The sequence below is a fragment of the Natrix helvetica genome (assembly GCF_964273705.1).
Source record: "Natrix helvetica genome assembly, chromosome: 9".
Lineage (NCBI taxonomy): Eukaryota > Metazoa > Chordata > Lepidosauria > Squamata > Natricidae > Natrix > Natrix helvetica.
In genome coordinates this window covers 15,209,177-15,231,466 of record NC_138560.1, presented here as the reverse complement: position 1 = coordinate 15,231,466, position 22,290 = coordinate 15,209,177, and the positions used below count along the sequence as shown (strand labels likewise).

The window sequence follows — 22,290 nt, the reverse complement described above, 5'->3', positions numbered from 1 at the left end:
TACATACCTCTGAATCATTATTCCAGGCCTGTTGCTTCACTTCTACTGGCAAGCTGTGAACTGTCCAGGATGTGGCTTTGAAGTATGAAAGGCAGACCCTTTCCTTTTGGAGCAGGCCCATTCCTGGAATGTGATCTTTCCACTTGTCCAGTTTAAACCATTTTAATGCCACCTTCCCACGATTCTTAGATTGGTTTACAGTACAGTTTATTTTTAAAAAACGCCATAAACAGCCACTATAATAATACAATATATCAGTTGATGGTCGTGTATAAACACATCTAAGCTGTAAACATTTGAGAAGACTTATTTTAAATGGGGAAGGACCATTGGTGGTTGAGTCCTCCTTGGGAAGATTTCCCAAGGGCTGCTGCCTAAAACCATGAGCAGCAGCTGTGGGTTGGTGAACTTGGTGGGTCAGTTACCCCAAATAAGCAATAGCACTTAGACTTATATACCGCTTCGTAGTGCTTTTGCAGCCCGCTCTAAGTGGTTTACAGAGTCAGCCTATTGCCCCCAACAATCTGGGTCCTCATTTTACCCACCTCGGAAGGATGGAAGGCTGAGTCAACCTTGAGCCTGGTGAGATTTGAACTGTCAAATTGCAGGCAGCCGGCAGGCAGCAGAAGTAGCCTGCAGTACTGCACTCTAACCACTGTGCCAACGTGGCTCTCTAGGTAGAATGTACAGTATCCTGGGCAGATGTCTCATATGTTGACTGGGGAATTCTGGGAGATGAAATCCACACATCTCAAAAGTTGCTAAGATTGAGAAACACTGATTTATGGCAGCAAAAAACTGGAGGAATCTGGTAGCCTCTCTTCAGTCTAATACCTTTTATGAGAAAGCATAACACCATTATGAAAATGTTTGCCTTTTATAATAACACTTGCTACTCTCAAAAAGTGCTGTCAAACTCCTCCAGATTTTTTATTTTTTTTTGAAAAGTTGCTTCTGTGCTGAGATTTTCCTGTGTGCAAACTAAGGCATCTCCAAATCTCCAGACCCGGCATATTTTGACATGAGCAAGCTGTTAACATTTCTAGGCTTGCTCCTGACAGAAAACCAGCTCTCTGAAGCCTCAATTGTCAAGTTATTATACTTTCGTATAAATTGCCCCAGGCCATCACCAAGGCAGCCACTGATGGGAAATCTGCCTGCATCCCTGCCAGTGAGTGTATAAAAACGGCAAGCCACATAGATCAAGAGTCTAACTTGTAAATTCTTTTGTTAAAATGCCCCGGGGTATAAAAAGTATTCTACTTGGCACCAGAAAGTTAGTTGATTCATCTCTTGATGAGGCTATTCCTCAGATTAGCGTAGTAGAAGATCCTTTTTTTTAAAAAAAAATAGTTTGCCATATACCTTCCCAGGGAGATTAGCATGTGATGGGTGTGGGGGGTGGGTGGGGGTGGGAGTCGAAGTTGAAATATGTTCACCTACAGTCATCGTTTGCAGTCTTCTCCGTGGAACCTAGAGACCATTTCTTTCTCATCAGGTAAGAACAGCTGCTCTTTTGAAGTTTCTTTACCAGAATGTCTGCTTCCTGTTTTTGAAACTCTGATCTGTACTTGCAACTCTGCTTGTAACCAGCCCTGTGGCTTATCTGCTGATAGGAACAGAGAGCTGACGTGCCGTCCCCTTTTGCTGGGAGAAGACAGGGCAACTCTTTTACCTGGCAACCTCAGCCTCTCAGGCGCCCGGAAAGCCCAAATGCCATTTCACCCAATCTTTGACGTGGCACGACTGCAGGGTGCTAGTTTTATACCAGCTACTTTGAAGTGGCACGACTGCAGGGTGCTAGTTTTATACCAGCTAATCTCATTGAGATGTGGTGGCTCAGTGGCTAAGCTGAGCTTGTCGATTAGAAAGGTCGGCAGTTCAGCGGTTAGAATCCCTAGCGCCGCGTAACAGAGTGAGTTCCCGTTACTTGTCCCAGCTTCTGCCAACCTAGCACTTTGAAAGCACGTTAAAAATGCAAATAGAAAAATAGGAACCACCTTTGGTGGGAAAGTAACAGCGTTCCGTGCGCCTTTGGTGTTGAGTCATGCCGGCCACATGACCACGGAGAATGTCTTCAGACAGCGCTGGCTCTTCAGCTTTGAAATGGAGATGAGTATCGCCCCCTGGAGTTGGGAACGACTAGCACATATGTGAGAGGGGAACCTTTACCTTTACCTCAATCCCATTAAAGGGAAAAAGCTATTGATGATAATATGGGTTCAGTAGTCCTGTGCAAATTTCAGAAGTCCCTCTGCAAGAGAATAAATAACAGTAATATATCAAGCCTCGTAAAACGTTTAAGCAATTGCATGACAGCTAAAAATCAGTTTCTTCAATGCTATCTGTTTTGTCTAATGGAGGGCTGGTCCTGTACCAGCTAAGACTGATTTGAGATCAAATCCAACCTGTACATTAAAAATACTTGCATGAATTCTAATATGTAGGTAGTGCCTCTGTGCTGTTGGTCTAGCAATCTATGAAATTTATACTCACTAAATTATTTTAAATAGATTTTGGCTCATAAAAGTTTTCTTGCAAGGAATTCATAGGGAGTTAGCTTGTTTAAATCATCTCACCAGTCCTGTAGGATACATTAAATTATTTCCCCCCAAAACATTCCACTCCAGATGAAATTATAAAACCCAGAATTCCAATCCAGCTCTTGAAAGTGGCTTCCTCAACACATCTGGAAGATACCAGACAGAAGATGCATGTTTTAGCTAAGAGACCATGATTGATTCATCTAGGATAGACAAGTGATTAAACATAAGATTATAAATTGTGTTTCTCAAGATGCCACCTACTTCTCAGTTACTTTTACTTTAAGATAATCTCCCTATTCATACAGCAACTGAACAGTTTTGCAGGGACATGTAATATAACATATTTTCTCCAAACAGCACTCAGACACTGTGTCCACTAGACTCAATATTGTTTGCAGGAGATCTTCAGCTTTTTGGGGTCCAGGGCTTTTGATTGGTGTGCTGAAGCCTCACTCCAAAAGGGGTAAATGCAGGAACACAAAATAGAGGGGACCCCCCAAATCCCTCACTTGGATTTCATGCACGATTAATTTGTTAAGATTATAGAACTTCATCATCTACAGTTAACACCTAGCAATAAAAGTTTAATAGATGACATTCAATGACTCGGTATGTCTTAATCCAACATCTTGCTGGTTATCGGGGGGGGGGGGAAATAGGAGGGAAGGAATATATACAGCCTTAAGCTTCTGGAAGGAAAAAAGATAATTGAACAATAGCAAACAAAGTTGGTGAGCACAGAAAGAGGTGAAGACACAGAAAGAGAAGGCAAAAGAAGCATCCACAAAAAAATGCCTTTTATTTTTAAAAAAGAAACACTCCAAACCTTATAGTATTTCCTCTTGTCCTCAAGCCACAAAGTATGACTCTACAGATAGTCCTCAACTTATGACCACAATTGAGCCCAAAATTTCTGTTGCTAAGCAAGACATTTGCTAAGTGACTTTTTCCCCATTTTGTGACTTTTGTTGCCATAGTTGTTAAGTGAATCACTGCAGTTGTTAAGGTAGCAACTTGGTTGTTATATAAATCTGGCTGTTGTGGCCTGCCAGTGGCCAGCGGAACTGGCAGCAGATTCAGACAGTGAGGAGGTTGAGGAGGAACATGGGCCAGTCCTGGAGTCTGGGGAAGGCTCTGATGAAGGCTCTGTGTCAGAGGCAAAGAGGGGGGCAGAGCCGTATGCCAGTTATCAGCTGTCTTCAGAGTCAGACATCAGCGGGGCAGAAGAACAGCTGGAACCTGTTCCCAGTGTATGCATGTGCAGAGTTGCCAGACGAAGGGGACAAGTAAAGAACAGGGGTTGACTTGGGAGTAAGGCCACGGGTGGACAATGAATGGTCCCTCCCAGAGGAAATAAAAGAGGAGTGAAAGGGGAGTGGAGTTTGCAGAAGACAATTAGTTCGCTTAATTGGTTCGTGACTCTCTGAGACTCCTTGCCAAGTTTTGCAGATGTTGGCCTGTCACCTCTCCAAGCCAGATAAGGTCTGTGACTGTAAATCCTCCTTTGAAAGACTTTGCTGACAATGACAAGGAGTTTGCTTCATGCTCTTGGGAAGCCTCGGTCAGAACACTGACTTCCCCATTGACTTTGCTTTTATCAGAAGATCACAAAGGGAGATCACATGACAAAATTTAATCATGTGACCGTGGGGAGGCTGCATTGGTCGTAAGTGTGGAAAACTGTCATAAAGTCATTTTTTTCAGTGCCATTGTAATTTCGAACCACACTAAGTGGACCATTGTAAGTTAAGGATTACCTGTATTGCTGTAGGACCCTTAGCAACAGCGGGAGAGTTAGGATGGGCTTAGCATCTCCTGCCTGGAGAACAAAGCAAGGTGGTTGGGACTTGCTACCATCAAGAAGACAGAGAAGGCAAAGATGTTTTGCGGTTGCCTTCACTTCCTTTTTAGCCTTAGCTGCTTCAAGCTTTGCTCCACAGGAAACAGCAGGGAAAATATATTTGGTTAGTATCCCCTAAATAGGGCGATCTAGGATCCTCCACCCCCCCTCCCCCTCCCCAAGCCAGAGGTTTTTCTTGTCTTTTTCTTCGTCTTTCTTTTAGTACCTATCTGATTCATCAGCCAAGCTCTGTGCTGGAAACTCTTCTTGCGGTTTATCAGTGGGGAAATTACAGTTTCCTCTCTGCTGAAAGTTTTGAATTTTATCCAAATGACCCACAGAGAGCTTCTGCTGGGAGTGTTCTCTGTTTTGATGTCCAGGCTCTGACAGCAGGCGGGCAATGGGAGAAGAGCTCCCCGGCGATTGTGGAGAGGATGATGAGGCTGCTGTTTCGCACCAAGGCAAGTGCGACTGTCTTTTGCACTCGGCTGGGCTCGGTTTAGCTCGGCTTGGCTCAGCTTGGGCGATGACGAGAAGCTTGGTCTATCTTAGCTAGTCTGGGTGCAACCACCAGGAATGGAAGAGGAAACAGTGGAAGGAGAGAATGGGACCCATTCCCTAGCCCAGATCATTCCACGTTTTGTAGAGTAGCTGGGAAGGAGTGTCATGGGGCTTGTGGAACCTATCTTGAGATGACCCTGGACCATAATCCTGACGCAGACGTTTAAATAAAGAAGTCATAAGGCTGCACCATGCTTCTTAGTACGGCTCTTGCCCCTTTAGATCCATCTTAACCCCAATATGGCTGTCTAGCAAGTGAGGTGGTGAGGACTCTCTTCCATTGGCAAAGATGTCTAGGGCTGAACCTCGTGGCTTCCTATATGTTCCCTCCTTTGGGCTCTTGGTTGTTCTTTCACTTTGATTTTTGTAAAAAGAATTTGTGATCTCTTTATCAGAATTGCACTTCCTTTCTGAAAGAAAGCAAGGATTTTCCTTAATTTATTAATATGGGGAGGAGATTGTTTTGGATTAAGCACAAACATAGATGAGCGGATTTTATTTTTCTTTGGACGATGAAAATAATCTAAAATCCCGATTCTTCTTCTTTTCAGATTAATGTATTTTTATTCATGCTTCACCTGTATCAGATCTTATTTTGCTCTTGTTCTACCTTCCATCCATGGGTGTGTGTATATATACTTTTATCTCAGGATAACATACTCGAGCACTGTTGAAAATGGCTGTGGTCCCCAAGAGTTTATGTCTTTGGTAGTCTTTCAGAGGCCACAAAATCCATGGTTGTTTTTGTTGCAGGAGACTCACGTGACTAACTCTTTATAAAATTATTATTCATCATTATTCAGGCAGTGTGTTCATTCAGATGTGTTTAGATGTGTTGGGGATGCCATTTGGAAAGTAGAAGAGAAAGAACATTTTGTGTGGCAGATGGATGGATGGATGGAAGGAAGGAAGGAAGAATGGGCAGGCAGACAGACAGACATGGATACATAATGTGTAAAATTGAATGAATTTTAGGAACTCTTCCTTCTTTAATATTTCACGAGAAAGCAAACCTCTATAGTGTTTTGATACCGAGATTTCCTACATATGAAGATGAATGTCTTCTGGTATGTAATCTACTGCAGTGGTCACCAGCCAGTGGCCTGCGGAATTTAAAATACTGTTTTATCTTTTAAAAAAAATTAAACATACTATTTATCTTTTTAAAAAATTCATATGAGCGGCCTGCGAGATTTAAAATTATGAATTTAGTGGTCCCTGAGGTCTGAAAAGTTTGTGACCCCCCCCCCCCCCCCCGATCTACTGGAAGTAATTTTATTGCATGAGCCTTGAGTTCCAACGTTAGAATTAATGTAGTGGCTAAAAACAAAAGACTTGCTCATACTTTAACTGCATTTATCCTTTTTAAAAATTCTCTATTGGATTCCTACTCTCTAATTGTTATTCACTTCTGAACCTAATTATGCAAAAGCTAAAATCGGGATTTACAATACAATACAATACAATACAATACAATACAATACAATACAATACAATACAATACAATAGCAGAGTTGGAAGGGACCTTGGAGATCTTCTAGTCCAACCCCCTGCCTAGGCAGGAAACCCTATACCGTTTCAGACAAATGGCTATCCAACATCTTCTTAAAGACTTCCAGTGTTGGGGCATTCACAACATTTGTGTCAGACATAGCCAGAATCCCCAACCCCCAAACTGTGGTATAGTGGTTAAGATTGGATTAAGCTTGGATTGGCACTGGCTTGTTCTATGGATAACATGGATTGGTTTGTTTAATTTATAGCCCATAGCTGAAATATGCTTACCTCTACTTCTTGGACAAGGACTACGGAATGCTAATACAGATAGTCCTTGACTTACGACCACAATGGAGCCCAACATCTCTGTTGCTAAGTGAAACATTTGTTAAGTAAGCCTTGCCCCATTTTACGAGTTTTCTCACCACAGTTGTTAAGTGAGTCGCTGCAGTTGTTAAGTTAGTGAGACAGTCGTTAAGTGAATCTGGCTTCCCTATTGACAGTGCTTGTCAGAAAGTTGCAAAGGGGGTCCCTGCAACCGTCATAAATATGTGTGAGTTGCCAAGCATCTGAATTTTGATCAGGTGACCATGGAGATGCTGCAACAGTTGTAAGTGTGAAAAACGGTGAAAATCACTTTTTTTCAGCATTGTTGTAACTTTGAACGGTCACTAAATGAACCATTTTAACTCAAGGACTACCTGTAGTTCACTGGGAAGATTTGAGTCAAACCGCCTCTCCGAGCCCGACTTACTTCTCAGGATGGTTGTTCTGTGTAGCTCTGAACACTGCTTGAGGTTCTCAGGGAAAGCCAAATAGAAATCTAACAAATGATGTTTTGAGTATTGGCAAGGACAGAGTGCTGGCTCAGTGGGTAAGACGCTGAGCTTGTCGTTTAGAAAGGTCGGCAATTCAGAGGTTCGAATCCCTAGCACCGCATAACGGAGTGAGCTCCCTGTTACTTATCCCAGCTTCTGCCAACCTAGCAGTTCGAAGGCATGTAAAAATGCAAGTAGAAAAATAGGAACCACCTTTGGTGGGAAGGGAACAGCGTTCCGTGCACCTTCCGCGTTTAGTCTTCCCAGCCACATGACCACGGAGACGTCTTCGGACAGCGCTGGCTCTTTGGCTTTGAAACAGAGATGAGCACTGCCCCCTAGAATTGGGAACGACTGCCCCCTAGAATTGGGAACGGCGAGGGGAACCTTTACCTTTAACTTTAAGGACAGAGTGCAGTGAGATGGGAGGGTATCTAACCCCACTTCTTTTTTGAAGTGTAGTAATTGCAAACACTAGACCTGCTTTTAAGAGCTTCACCTGGAAGACAACAAGGAACCAACCTGCTTCCGGTAGCGTCATGGAGGAAGGGATGAGAGAGGAAAAGGGAATTCTAGAGGTGAATCTGGAATCTGAACAACTCGGCACCACTTTGCCAAGTTCATGTAGACTGTTTTGGACTGGCGAGCGTTTCAGCGACTTCATTTCAAAAGGCAAAAATGTACGGTGTAGTTTTCTTTCATGGCCTCCCATAAAACCTACAAGTTATCTAAACTTAGCTAGTTTATCTAAAAAACTAGCACCAAGCTTCTTTCAGTATTGATTTATATAAATGGTGTTTTAAGTCATATTTTTTATTCATCCTATTATGGTGAACAGCTCTGAAGTGTATTAAGCACAGGAACTTCTGCTTCTTTCTAGCAGCAAGCTTTGCTAAAACGTGGGCGTAGTTTCTGTAATATGACAGCTTGTTTACAAGCACAAAATATAATCTCAGAAGCTTCACTTGCCTGGCTGAATTCATCTCTTCTCTTTTCTTTCTTTCTTTCTTTCTTTCTTTCTTTCTTTCTTTCTTTCTTTCTTTCTTTCTTTCTTTCTTCTTTCTTTCTATCTTATCAAAGAACTGTTGCAATTTTTCTTGTTCACTTAAGTCAGGGGTGTCCAAACTTGGGAACTTTAAGACTTGTGGACTTCAACTCCCAGAATTCCCCAGCCAGCTAGCTGGGGAATTCTGGGAGTTGAAGTCCACAAGTCTTAAAGTTCCCAAGTTTGGACACCACTGACTTAAGTAAAGGAAGAAGTTGCTCCTCCTCCTTTATGTGTGTTTTTGAGGTTTAGCAAGTATTTCTCAGAGAAGCCGCCTGTAGTTCTCTCCCCTCCCCTTTACAAGTAATAACCCTAAAATATTTTGGACTAAAACTCCTAGCAGCCCACCTAGCACGCCCCTCAACTAAAATGCAAAGGCAGAAAAGCAACAAAATGTTGTGGGTGTTGTTGTTCCGTCATTCTGCAGGAAACGAGATTTGTGGGCAGCATCTCTTGAATGCACCCATTTGAGAGCAGAGTTGTAACTTGACAGGAAACAGAATTCTTTTCCACGAACTAGAGTGCCCCTGTCTTTTGCTAGGAGTGGGGGTGGGGAATTTGGATCATTGTTGCTTCTTTCTGCACACTTACAGTATTTTTTGCCAAAATATTTGAGTGTGTATGCAGGTACTTGTAGAGAAGTGAGCAGGCAGGGTTTGGAATTCTTCCATGGTTGGAAATGTTGAACTTGGTGAAGACTGGATTTACGCTGGGTCTGCCCTTCCGTTAGGTCAACACATACCTGAGCAGCAGGCTTTAATATTAGTGATCCTTCTCTGTTTCTCCTGTGTCCCAGAGTTTACTACTATTCAGGGAAACACAGGTGAAACTCAAAAAGTTAGAATATCGTGCAAAAAGTTCATTTATTTCAGTAATGCAACTTAAAAGGTGAAACTAATATATATGAGATAAGACTCATTACATGCAAAGCAAGATAGTTCAAGCCGTGATTTGTCATAATTGCGATGATTATGGCTTACAGCTCACGAAAACCCCAAATCCACAATCTCAGAAAATTAGAATATTGTGAAAAGGTGCAATATTCTAGGGTCAAAAGTGTCCCACTCTAATCAGCTAATTAAGTCATAACACCTGCAAAGGGTTCCTGAGCCTTTAAATGGTCTCTCAGTCTGGTTCGGTAGGAATCACAATCATGGGAAAGACTGCTGACCTGACAGTTGTGCAGAAAACCATCATTGACACCCTCCATAAGGAGGGAAAGCCTCAAAAGGTAATTGCAAAAGAAGTTGGGTGTTCCCAAAGTGCTGTATCAAAGCACATTAATAGAAAGTTATGTGGAAGAGAAAAGTGTGGAAGAAAAAGGTGCACAAGCAGCAGGGATGACCGCAGTCTGGAGAGGATTGTCAGGAAAAGGCCATTCAAAAGTGTTTCACAAGGAGTGGACTGAGGCTGGAGTCAGTGCATCAAGAGCCACCACACACAGGCGGATCCTGAACATGGGCTTCAAATGTCGTATTCCTCTTGTCAAGCCGCTCCTGAACAACAAACAATGTCAGAAGCGTCTTACCTGGGCTAAAGAAAAACAGACCTGGTCTGTTGCTCAGTGGTCCAAAGTCCTCTTTTCTGATGAGAGCAACTTTTGCATCTCATTTGGAAACCAAGGACCCAGAGTATGGAGGAAGAATGGAGAGGCACACACTGCAAGATGCTTGAAGTCCAGTGTGAAGTTTCCATGGTCTGTGTTGATTTGGGGAGCCATGTAATCTGCTGGTGTTGGTCCACTGGTGTTGGTGCTTCATTAACTCCAGGGTCAACGCAGCTATCTACCAGGAGATTTTGGAGCACTTCATGCTTCCTTCCACAGGCGAGCTTTATGGGGATGCTGACTTCATTTTCCAGCAGGACTTGGCACCTGCCCACACTGCCAAAAGCACCAAAACCTGGTTCAATGACCGTGGGATTACTGTGCTTGATTGGCCAGCAAACTCACCTGACCTGAACCCCGTAGGGAATCCATGGGGCATTGCCAAGAGAAAGATGAGAGACATGAGACCGAACAATGCAGAAGAGCTGAAGGCCGCTATTGAAGCATCCTGGTCTCCCATAACACCTCAGCAGTGCCACAGGCTGATAGCTTCAATGCCACGCCGCATTGAGGCAGTAATTGCTGCAAAAGGGGCCCAAACCAAGTATTGAGTACATATGCATGCTTATACTTTTCAGAGGTCCGATATTGTTCTATGTGCAATCCTTGTTTTATTGATTGCATGTAATATTCTAATTTTCTGAGATGGTGGATTTGGGGTTTTCATGAGCTGTAAGCCATAATCATCACAATTACGACAAATCACGGCTTGAACTATCTTGCTTTGCATGTAATGAATCTATCTCATATATTACTTTTACCTTTTAAGTTGCATTACTGAAATAAATGAACTTTTGCATGATATTCTAATTTTTCGAGTTTCACCTGTATACTGCAAATTCCCTTAAATGCTGAAACTGTGCTGTTCATTTTCCTTTAGGCTCTTTATTGTAAGGGCAAACTTCAGACCAAATAAACAGAAGAGTCTCTCTTTTTCCATTTTGAAATTGTGATTTAATTCCATTCCTTATCCAAAGAAGTGATATGCAAGAGTGATCAGATTATCTATCATCTATCTATCTATCTATCTATCTATCTATCTATCTATCTATCTATCTATCTATCTATCTATCATCTATCCATCCATCTAGCTAGCTAGCTTATCTAGCCTATCTATCTATCTATCTATCTATCTATCTATCTATCTATCTATCTATCTATCTATCTATCTATCTATCTATCTATCTATCTATCCACGTCTGTCTCCCTTTGTCTCTTTCTCTCTGTCTCTCTGTCTCTCTCTCTCTGTCTCTCTGTCTCTCTGTCTCTCTCTCTCTCAGGTTACAGTAATTTGTATAAATTCACATACTTATTAATGGTCATGCATAATTTGGTTTTGCAAAAGTCTTAGGCACATATCCCTGACACATACATTTTTTAATAGAATGAAATTTTCATATAGCCTTGGGGTTTTTTTTTTTTTTGAGAGAGCATATTTTAGAATTCACTCAGAAGGTAACCAATGATTGTAGAGTTGCTTATTCCATTTCAATTTTTTTTAATTTATACCAAGATTATTCGTAATGGAAAAAACATTTCCGGACAAGTAAATTTATGTATTTATGACCTGATTCTGAAGTTCTCATGGCGCACACACACACACACACACACACAGACACACACAGAGACACACACACATCCCAGGGTTACACAACCGCATTTCAGGCACTTGGCAACCGTCCACATTTATGGCCATTTGCAGTGTCCTTGCAGTCATGTGATCTCATTTTATAAACCAGCATTTATTTCTGGATTTTGGCAAAACCACCCTATACAGATAGTATTCCTATTATGCCCACCACTATACTGCCGGAGTCAAAAAGAGGGCTGTGAAAATATTTACAAACCCCTCACATCCTGTACATAAATTGTTTCAACTTCCACCCTCAAAACGACGCTACAGGGCACTGCACACCAAGACAACTAGACACAAGAACAGTTTTTCCCCGAACGCCATCACCTTGCTAAACAAATAATTCCCTCAACACGGTCAAATTATTCACTATGTCTGCATTACTATTAATATTAATTTTCTCAGCGTTCCTATCACCTATCTCCTCCCACTTATGACTGCATAACTTTAACTTTGTTGTTTGTATCCTTACGATTTATATTGATTGTTTCCTAGTATGATTTGATTGCTTATTTGGTACCCTATGACTATAATCAAGTGTTGTACCTTATGATTCGTGATGAACGTATCTTTTCCTTTTTATGTACACTGAGAGCATCTGCAGCAAAGACAAGTTCCTTGTGTGTCCAATCACACTTGGCCAATAAAAATTCTATTCTATTCTATTCTATTCTACTCTACTCTACTCTACTCTACTCTACTCTACTCTACTCTACTCTACTCTACTCTATTCTATTCTATTCTATTGCTAAGTAAGTCAGTTATTTAATGAGCCTTGCCTGATTTTACAATCTTTTTTTTTGCCACAATTGTTAAGTGAAGCATTGCAGATTTTACGGGAGTCATGCTGTTGTTAAACAAATCCATCTCCCCACCATCGCCACTACTTTGCTTGTTGGAAGCCTCCTGGGAAGATTGTACCTGGTGATTATATGACTCTGGGATGTCAGTTGCTGGTTGCCAAGTGCCTGAATTTTGATCATGTGACCATGGGGAGGCTGTCATAGGTTGTAAATGTGAGGGCCAGTCATAAGTTGCTTTTTTTCAGCGCCATTGTAACTACAAATGGTTGTAAGTCAATGGCAACCTGCAGAGAACACTTAGTTTGCTTAACGACTGTTGCATTTGCTTAATAACCACAGTGATAGATTAGCTGCTAGAAAAAAAGGTTGTAAAATTGAGTCGGTGGTGTGAGCGATCTGCTTTATGACTTTCACGACTTACAACCATAATGGGCAAGTTCCTTTATGGCTGTAAGTTGAGACCTGCTTGTACTTCCTCTCAGCATTTGACTAACTACTATAGGTATCCAACCTCTTTTGCTTGGAAGCTTCAATTGATATCTAATTAATGTTGCCCCAAATGCTGTTCATAGCATCAGGGTCGTCTGCGTAGGATGGAGAGAGATCAAAAAGTTAATATCAAAACTATGTGATGAAGTCCTTGCTTTTTTGCCCCTGCTTCCACGCAATGCTGCAAATGGTGCAAAACTACATTAATAAACATAGCTTTGAATTTTCTGCAGGCATGGTCAATTTTTCATCATACCATTTTCTAATTAAAGCTGAAATATAATCCATTGACCGGAAACGGTGCAGTTGTTGTTAAACTGAAAATAAACATGTCTGAAAAGCAAACAATCCATTTTCTCATCTGCTTTGGAAAAGGTTAGTAAACATACACGATGAAAAATAAAGCTATTGGTTAATTCCCAAAGACTTCTGCACCTTAGCTTGAATATCAAGCACACCTCTGCATGTTACGCTCCCACCATCTTGATACCATCCTGTGTCTGGGCGAATAGGTCTGACACTAATGAGGAAAGGGCTACAGCGCCACATTGAAGGAGTTGCTCACCTTGCCATAAAATAAAGATGTTGCTGGTGGGATTTATTGGTGAAAGGTACAATAGAAAAGTTATAAAGAGAACAACTACATTTCTCAGTAAGCCATTGGCCCTTGCAGCCGCAGCTGCTGGGAATTGTATTCATCTTCTCTTAAAGGCAGGGGTGGCCTGCTGGGAGTTCTCAGGGGTCCAGGAGAACCTCTAGCTAAGATTCTGTCCAGTTTGGAGAACCCCCAAATCACACTCCTGGCTGGCCCCACCCACCCCTCCCCTCCCAGGAGTCCCCATGCAGCCTGTTTTCGATCCAAGTAAGTGCAGGATGCGTGCAGAGGCTCGGGGAGGGCAAAAAACAGGGCTGGGGAGGCTGTTTTTGCCCTCCCGGAGGCAACCCCCCCTGCTGTGGTGCAGGAGGCCGATTAGGCCACACCAACCATGGCCACATCCACCCAGCAACCGGGCAGAGAACGCCTTGCTAAAATTTTTGAAGCCCTCCCCTGCTTAAAGGGTGACAGGTTCCTGTCACTGGAACATTATGTTAAAGAATTAACAGTTATGAAAATACTAAACAAAAAAAACCCAAATACATGATGTGTTTATCAATCCATTAAATCAATAACAAGCTAAATTTCAGTTAGAAGTTAGTATAATAAAGGCATTTTTCCCCATCCAAATTCACACACTGTTGGTTAAGCAGCTCTGCATGAGGGGAACAGAGATTATTTGTAATGAATACATTATTCAGCATTTTTTTTTCAATTATAGCCAGATTGGCTGGGAATTCTGAAACATATTTGATTGGGAATCTTAAAACAAAGAATCCCATAAGGCAGATCTGTTTACTAGAATACTTAGAATTTGAAACTGAGACAGTGGAGTGAGAATTCTGATCTTTTGGGTATTGTGAAGATGATCTGAATTTTTATGTATAACTGGGAGGATAAAAGCCTGTACCAGTTTATTGATAATCCTTAGAGTTTTCCTATATTGCTTCTTCCTGATTCTCGTAATACTATCTTCTTTAACTTGATATGTTCAGGTGTGGTCAGAAAGTAGCTTATATAATTCCTAGGCCATCTTGATAGCCCCAGGTTAGAGAAATATTTCATAAATAGCTTACAAATTCCTCATCACCTCATCTTTGTTACCCACCCACCCACCACTCATAAATAGTACAAACCAACTAGTATTTTCCATTTGGGGAAAATTTTCATAGATATCTAGACTATTAAATAGATTCTTCAGAAACTTAAAAATAGAATAGTGGTAAATTTGACTAGATGCGGGTAGTGAAATCGTAAAAATATTTTTGTCTGTGAAAGAATTAGTTGCTTCAAACAAACAAACAAATCTGAATTCTCTGTTCTATACAACCAATTTCATTGTAACTTAGAACTGAGGAGAAACTTCCTGACAGTTAGAACAATTAATCAGTGGAACAGCTTCCCTCCGGAAGTTGTGAATGCTCCAACACTGGAAGTTTTAAAGAAGATGTTGGATAGCCATTTGTCTGAAACGGTATAGGGTTTCCTGCCTAGGCAGGGGGTTGGACTAGAAGACCTCCAAGGTCCCTTCCAACTCTGCTATTGTATTGTATTGTATTGTGTTGTATTGTATTATACAACTGTGTTGTAAACTGCAAATATGTGAATTGCAACAATTAGAAGGAAAAACTCTTCTTCCCCTCCCTAAGGATGGCAACTAACTTTTCTAACATCAAAGGTGGTGGTGGTGATAATATTTACTTCCATTTTTCGTGTGCTGGGTTTCTCAAAACAAAAGCAAACTTTTGTCGCTTCACAAATAGTGAAGTGGGTACATAGGACCTATGACAAGAAAACTGTATCTAGTTGAGCGCCTATTCCCAACACTGTAGCTTCTGGATTCTGGCCAGCAGGATTGTCTGCCGAGTATGATGGTCAAAATTATCCAGATGGCAACAGCAATAGTGCAATCAAAATTCTGCAACCTACCAAAAAATCAAGCAGATTTTCAGCTGCAAAGTTGTGATTGCCATCTTGATTTTTTAATCTGTGTTTACCATGGCTCTATTTGGCTTAGTAGCCTTGTGGTTGTAAGATTCAGCCTGAATTTCTAGCAAGGAAGAAAACATTGGAGGGGCCCCATCCTTTTGGTGCCTCTATCAGTACAAACCAGAAATGTCATGTTCAGAATGGAAGGTTAAGATGCAAGGTTTAGTTTACTTTACTTTATTGTCATTGCAAACACACATCCTTCACATGCTATATAATTGAAATTGAAAAGCGAATATTGCAATCATATTGCACTATAGCAGTGATGGCTAACCTTTTTCCCATCACGTGCCAAAAGCGGAGGATATGCAGGGGGGTCGTGCGCGGGCGTGCCACACCCATAATGCTATGTGCGTGGCGCATGCGCCCCCCCCCGTGCATGCCCCTCTGCTTTTGGCACACGATGGACCCATTTTTCACTCTCTCCAGGCTCCAGAGGCTTTCTAGGAGCCTGGGGAGGGCGAAAACAGCCTCCTCTGCCCCTCTGAGGCCCTGCCAAGGCTTCCCGTCCATCGGGAATGGACTTCCGGTTTGGCTGTAGGGCTGTTTTTTGCCCCTTGGAGCCTTTAGGAGGCTTCCCTGAAGACTCCAGAGGATGAAAAATGGCCTTACTGCCAAACTGTTTGCTCGTAGGGGCATTTTTCACCCTCCGGAGCCTTCAGGAAAGCCCTATTCCCAAACTTCCAGTTTGCCCAAAGGGGTGGTTTTTCGGGGCAAAAAACAGCCTTAAAAGAAGGTGCTGGAGCTGACAGGGCAATGCCTCGTGTGCCCTAACAAATGGCTCCGCATGCCACCTGTGGCACGCACGCCATAGGTTCGCCATCATGCCACTATACCGTAGTATTCATTATACTGTAGTTATTACTCTGGGATAGAAGCTGTTTTTCAGCCTATTTGTCCTGCTTTTATTATCCTGTACCGTCTGCCAAGTGGTAATAGTTCAAAAAAAGGGCGCCCAGGATGAGATGGATCTTTAAGAATGTTTTGAACTTTCTTAAGGCAGCGGGAGCTATAAAGCTCTTCCAAAGAGGGAAAAGGGCAACCAATGATCCTCTGGGAAATGACGTTAACCCTCTGGAGCACTGTCCTATCTGCCACTTTGCAATTGGCAACCCATACACAGGCGCAGTAAGTTAGAATATTCTCTATGGTGCAGCAGTAGAAGGTCACCAGCAGTTTTTCACTCAGTTGTTTCCTGAGAGCTCTCAGATAGTATAATCTCTGCTGGGCCCTTTTGACCAGTGCTGCAATGTGAGTTGCCCCAGGTCAGGTCCTCTTTTATGATAACACCCACAAACCTAAAACTGCCCACTTGCTCCACTGATTGATAGGTTGCTATATGCACAGAGATGGAGAGAGGCACGTAGACCACAACGGAAGAGTTTGAAACTAATGCTGCTAGCCAAGATGATGAACTTGACTGCCTTGATTAGAGACAATACAGGTAGTCCTCAACTTACAACCGTTTGTTAAGTGATTGTTCAAAGTTACAATAGCACTGAAAGAATTGACTTAATGATGTTTTTCACAAGTCAGTTGCAGCATCCCCATAGTCACGTGATCAAAATCTAGATGTTTGGCAACTGGTTCATATTTATGACCGTTGCAGTGTCCCGGGGTTATGTGACCACCTTTTGCAACCTTTTGACAAGCAAAGTCAATGGGGGAGTCAGATTCACTTAACAACCATGTTATTAACTTCACAACTGCAATGATTCACTTAACACGTGTGACAAGAACAGTTGTAAAATGGGGCAGAATTTATTTAACAACTGTTACACTTAGCAACAGAAATTTTGGGCTCAGTTGTCAATGTAAGTCAGGGACTACCTGTATTTGGGCTATATTTCTTAAAATTTGGAGACCGCTGTTAGATTTCTTACAAGACAAGGAGAAAAATCATGGCTTTTGATTTTGAGGATTCGATTTGATGTAACCAGAGAAATATTGTGCATTTAAAATTATATAGTTCTCCATATTTGACAATATACATTCAATTAAAATTAAGACAAGAATGCATTATGCATGCTGGTTGTTTGGAATGTTGAGCATTGGTATTCGATGATATTTTAAGTATTGGTATTATTCTTAAAAACCTAGAGGTTGTATTATTGTTTCTGTATTGAAAAAAATCAGGTCCCTATTATGTTTTAATGCCTGATTTTGAAATTTGATAGTGTTATTTTTTTTTAAAGGGAAGTTTAATATGCAAAATATCTTGCACTTTGCACCACACAGCCAGATCTGAAAACCACAGGAATTCGCCAATGTCTTTTATTCCTCTTTGATGATTTGGGAATAGAGCTCAGCTTAACATCTTGGGGGGAAGTTATTTGGCTGCCTGTTCTTCTTCTTACTCAGATGGTAAATCCTGTTTATTCTGCAGGCAAAGCGGGAGCCAGCTTGGATAGAGAGAGACATGAAAACCACAGAGAAGGTAAGGCTCAGTCAGTTATGTTCTCACCCACTTCTTAGGAAAGATTCTTTGTTTTGCACCTGACTTTTTCAGAGAGGGCGGATGCTGTAAGATGATTGGCATCGTTCTGCATTGGACTGAAACTGAATTAACATAGGACTTTTTGCATTCTTTCCTTCTGAGGTTATAGGCTCTCATGATGCTCTCTTTGAGCCCATGTTTGGAAGTGCAGAAGACTGGTGCATTGTGCAGGGCAGAGGGAGGATTTTAAGTTCTTGCTTCATCTCCAAAGCAGAAGAGAGACTGAAGTTGATTTTCAGGACCAATCAGCCTGGAGAGATGAAGCTAACCTGCTATTCTGATGCACATGGCTAAAAATCTGGGGTTATTCATGAAAGAAGAAGATTGCAATTGTAGGACCTATGCTAAATTTCTTGTGCTTTTAGCTGTTGGAAAATCTTAGCATGGGCCTTTTAAAAGAAATAATCTTAAGGGCCTTTGGTGTTGGATGTCCCTTAAAATTGGGGTTCCCTTTTCAAAGATTACAAATTAAAGCAAAAACAAACACACAGCCCTTTGCATAAGATGGTGCCTTCCAAATGTGTTGACTTTTGCATCTTTGCATATTCTGAATATTTAATAAAGTAGAGCACCCCAAGTTGTGAATGGTAGGTCTGAATTGCATTTCTTTAGTTCAGGGGTGTCCAAACTTGGGAACTTTAAGACTTGTGGACTTCAACTCCCAGAATTCCCCAGCCAGCATGGCTGGCTGGGGAATTCTGGGAGTTGAAGTCCACAAGTCTTAAAGTTCCCAAGTTTGGAAACCCCTGCTTTAGTTAGTTAGCTTTTCTTTGTTTATTTGTATCCCACCTTTATTATTTTTACACATAATTCAAGACAGTGAACATATCCAACACATTGTCCTCCTCCTGTTTTACCCGCAACAGCAACTCTTTGAAGTGGAGTGGGCTGAGAGAGAAGGACTGGCCCAAGTCACCCAGCTGGCTTTCATGGCTAAGGTGGGCCTTGAACTCCCTTTATATGTCCATCTACCTAACACATGATTTTGACCAGTTAACAATTAAAAATAACTGAACAATGAAGACAATTTGAAAGACAATGTAACAATAATTAAATGTGGTTGGAGCAACTAAAAAAACATAGAACCAGAATCCCACGATGTAAAAAAGATGTTGAGATTCTAGAGTGAGTGCAGAGAAAAGCAACAAAAATGATTAGGGGACTGGAGGCTAAAACATATAAAGAACGGTTGCTGGAATTGAGTAGGTCTAGTCCAGGGGTGTCCAAACTTTTTGCAAGGAGGGCCAGATTTGGTGAGGTGAAAATGTGTGGGGCCGATCATTCAGCCGGACATTCTTTGAACCCTTAACATTAAATGCGAATTAACTACCGTATTTTTCGGAGTATAAGACGCACCAAGATTTTGAAGAGGCAAATTAAAAAAAAGTTTTTGCACTCTCCCAAAAATGGCCCATTTTTCATGAAAATGGGCCTTTTTTTAAAAAAAGAGCATGAATAGCCTTTAAGAGGCTTGTAGAATGCTCCTGGGGGCTGGGGGGGCAAAGTTGAGCAAAAAATGGCCCGTTTTTTGCTCATTTATGCCCTCCACAGCCCCCCCAGGAGCACTCTGAAAACCTCCTAAAGGCTATGCGCAGCCATTTTGGTGAAGGGGGCAGAGTTTTGGGAGGCAAAAAATGCTGTATTCAGTGTATAAGATGCACCCAGATTTTTAGCCTCTTTTTTGAGGGGAAAAAGATGCATCTTTATACTTTGAAAAATACGGTATTTAATGAAAGACTAAACAAATAACTCCAGTGGGGAGAAGAGGCTGCGGGCTGCTTGAAATTTGAAAAAGGGCCACATTTGGCCCCCGGGCTGCACTTTGGCCATGCCTGGTCTAGTCTGATGAAAAGAAGGACTAGGGGAGACATGATAGCAATGTTCCGATATCTTAGGCAATGCCACAAAGAAGAGGAAGTCAAGCTATTCTCCAAAGCACCTGAGGGCAGGACAAGAAGTAATGGGTGGAAACTAATCAAGGAGAGAAGCAACCTAGAACTAAGAAGAAATTTCCTGAACAATTAATCAGTGGAACAACTTGCCTCCAGAGGTTGTGAATTCTCCAACACTGGAAATTTTTAAGAAGATGCTGGATAACCATTTGCCTGAAATGGTATAGGGTTTCCTGCCTGAGCAGGGGGTTGTTGTTGTTGTTATTGTCTCTTTTATTCATTAAACATGAAACTCAGTCAATGAACACTTAAAAATGTGTCACAAATATCAATGACTGGTAGTGACGATTGGAACAGATTGCTGCCAGCGTCCTAGGTATCAACCAAGTATCTTCTTAAAATATATGATATTCTGAGTAGCGCAGTTTTCTGCAGTTCTACTGGTGTTATTGCAGGAAGCTGCAATTTCTTGATGTGTTTTGTAAAATTCTTGGACATGGTACCAAGTGCCCCAATGACAATGGGTATCACTGTTATATGTTTCATCCATAGCTGTGTAGTTTTGATGGCCAGGTTATTATTATTATTATTATTATTATTATTATTATTATTATTATTATTATTATTATTATTATTATTATTATTATTTTATACTTTATTCATTAAACATGAAAGTCAGTCAACTAAACATCATCATCAGTAATGATAATAATAGTAACAACAACAATATGGACATGGCTTAAGATGGGAACTATCAAGAAAGAAATGGAAGGTTTAATACTGGCTGCTCAAGAACAAGCACTACAAACTAAGGCCATGAAAGCGAAGATACAAAAATCCACTGACAACCCAAACTGCCGACTTTGCAATAACAAAGTCAAAACTGTTTCACATTTAATATGTGAATGCAGCAAAATCGCACAAACTGATTACAAAGCTAGACATGTTGCTAAATTAATCAGCTGGTCATTATGTAAAAATATGATTTACCTGTATCCAGAAAGTCATGGGAACATAAAGTGGAAAATGTTATCGAAAATGAGAAGGTGAAGATCTTGTGGGTCTTTCGAATACAAACGGATCGTCATTTGGAGCACAACACACCAGATATCACAGTTGTAAAGGGCCAAAATGTACAGTTTATTGATATTACTGTTCCTGGAGATGCCAGAGTCGAAGAAAAAGAACTAGAAAAAATAATGAAATATCGCAACCTGGCCATCGAAAAGACACAGCTATGGATGAAGTATGCAACAGTGATACCCATTGTCATCGGGGCACTTGGCACCATGTTCAAGAATTTTACAAGATACATCAACAAATTGCAGCTTCCTGCAACAACATGGAGGGAACTGCAAAAAACTGCGCTACTCAGAACATCTTATATTTTAAGTAGGTCCTTGGTTGATACCTAGGACGCTGGCAGCAACCTGTGTCAACCATTAACACCAGTCAATGGTATTTGTAATGCATTTTTGAATGTCCAGTTGGCTGAGTTTCATGTTTAATGAATAAGTATATAATCATCATCATCATCATCATCATCATCATCATCATCATCATCAGCCTGGGGGAAGAACAAGGTCTTCACGGGTTTACAGATAGTCCTTGAATTAGGATCACAAGTGAGATTAGAATTTCCATTGCTAAGCAAGGCGAAGTGAATCTTGCCCAATTTTACGATATTTTTGCCATCACTGTTCTAAGATATCCAGAGCTGTTCTTTGCCTCCATTCCCCTGCCATATTTGCTATATACTGATCTAGGTGTTCCAAGAAGTTATAATGTTGTATTTCTGGTTTCTGAGATGTTTTTGGGAGCATCCAATGACCCTACTACACAACAGAATTTTATGGTACCCATAGAAGAGAATATTTGTAGTTCAGGGTTGAACTGAGGGGTCCTTGGTGCTGTCTGAGCTCTGAGCCCGATGGCCATCTGTGGCTCTTCCTCCTTTTGTGTCCATCTCCTGCCCACTCACTCCTCCTTCCATTTTTTTCTTCTTTCCTTCAAAAATCAGGATAAAGGCTGAAAAGACACACAGAAGCAGTCAGGGGCAGCTTACCTTAGTTCTGGAAGAACTCCAGATCTTGCCCACATTATTCTAAGCTTAGTTTCTCAATCGGCAAACAGAAAAAGACTTCTTTTAAAAGAAGGGCAAAGGGGAAACTGGAGTTCTCAAGAAGTTAAATGCTCTGCCCGTGTTTTGCCTATGCTGCCATGGTTCCCTATCTGTATTATTTTTATTTCTACAAGATGTTTCTGGGGCCGCAGGGGAAGGGAAGAAGAATTCTTGAGAACAACAATTGGGGCCCTCAGAGAGCTTTCAGTACCACTTACATGCTTTAAATAAAATAAAAAAAGGAAAAATGGTGTCAACCAGAAATTGCCTGTTCTAATGTCAAGTGTCATTGGAACAATCTCATGCAGTCATGTAAGCACATACAGGATGCTTGTGGACACCCAGGGGTTGCTTGTC

At 41.4% G+C, this 22,290-nt stretch overlaps 1 protein-coding gene across 4 annotated transcripts in view; it reads left to right on the top strand.

Moving 5' to 3' along the window:
- RPS6KA1 (ribosomal protein S6 kinase A1) overlaps positions 1–22,290 on the top strand; it is a 127,871-nt gene that overhangs the window by 54,024 nt on the left and 51,557 nt on the right. For 2 of the 4 annotated variants that reach the window (XM_081961920.1, XM_081961918.1), the window contains one exon: positions 17,809–17,859. The exons of 1 other annotated variant lie outside the window; for it this stretch is intronic. In XM_081961920.1, coding sequence (XP_081818046.1) covers positions 17,809–17,859 — 51 coding nt within the window. Of the gene's footprint in view, positions 1–4,755; positions 4,848–17,808; positions 17,860–22,290 lie in introns of those variants that run through there. One more of the 4 variants, XM_081961922.1, reaches the window with a different exon arrangement.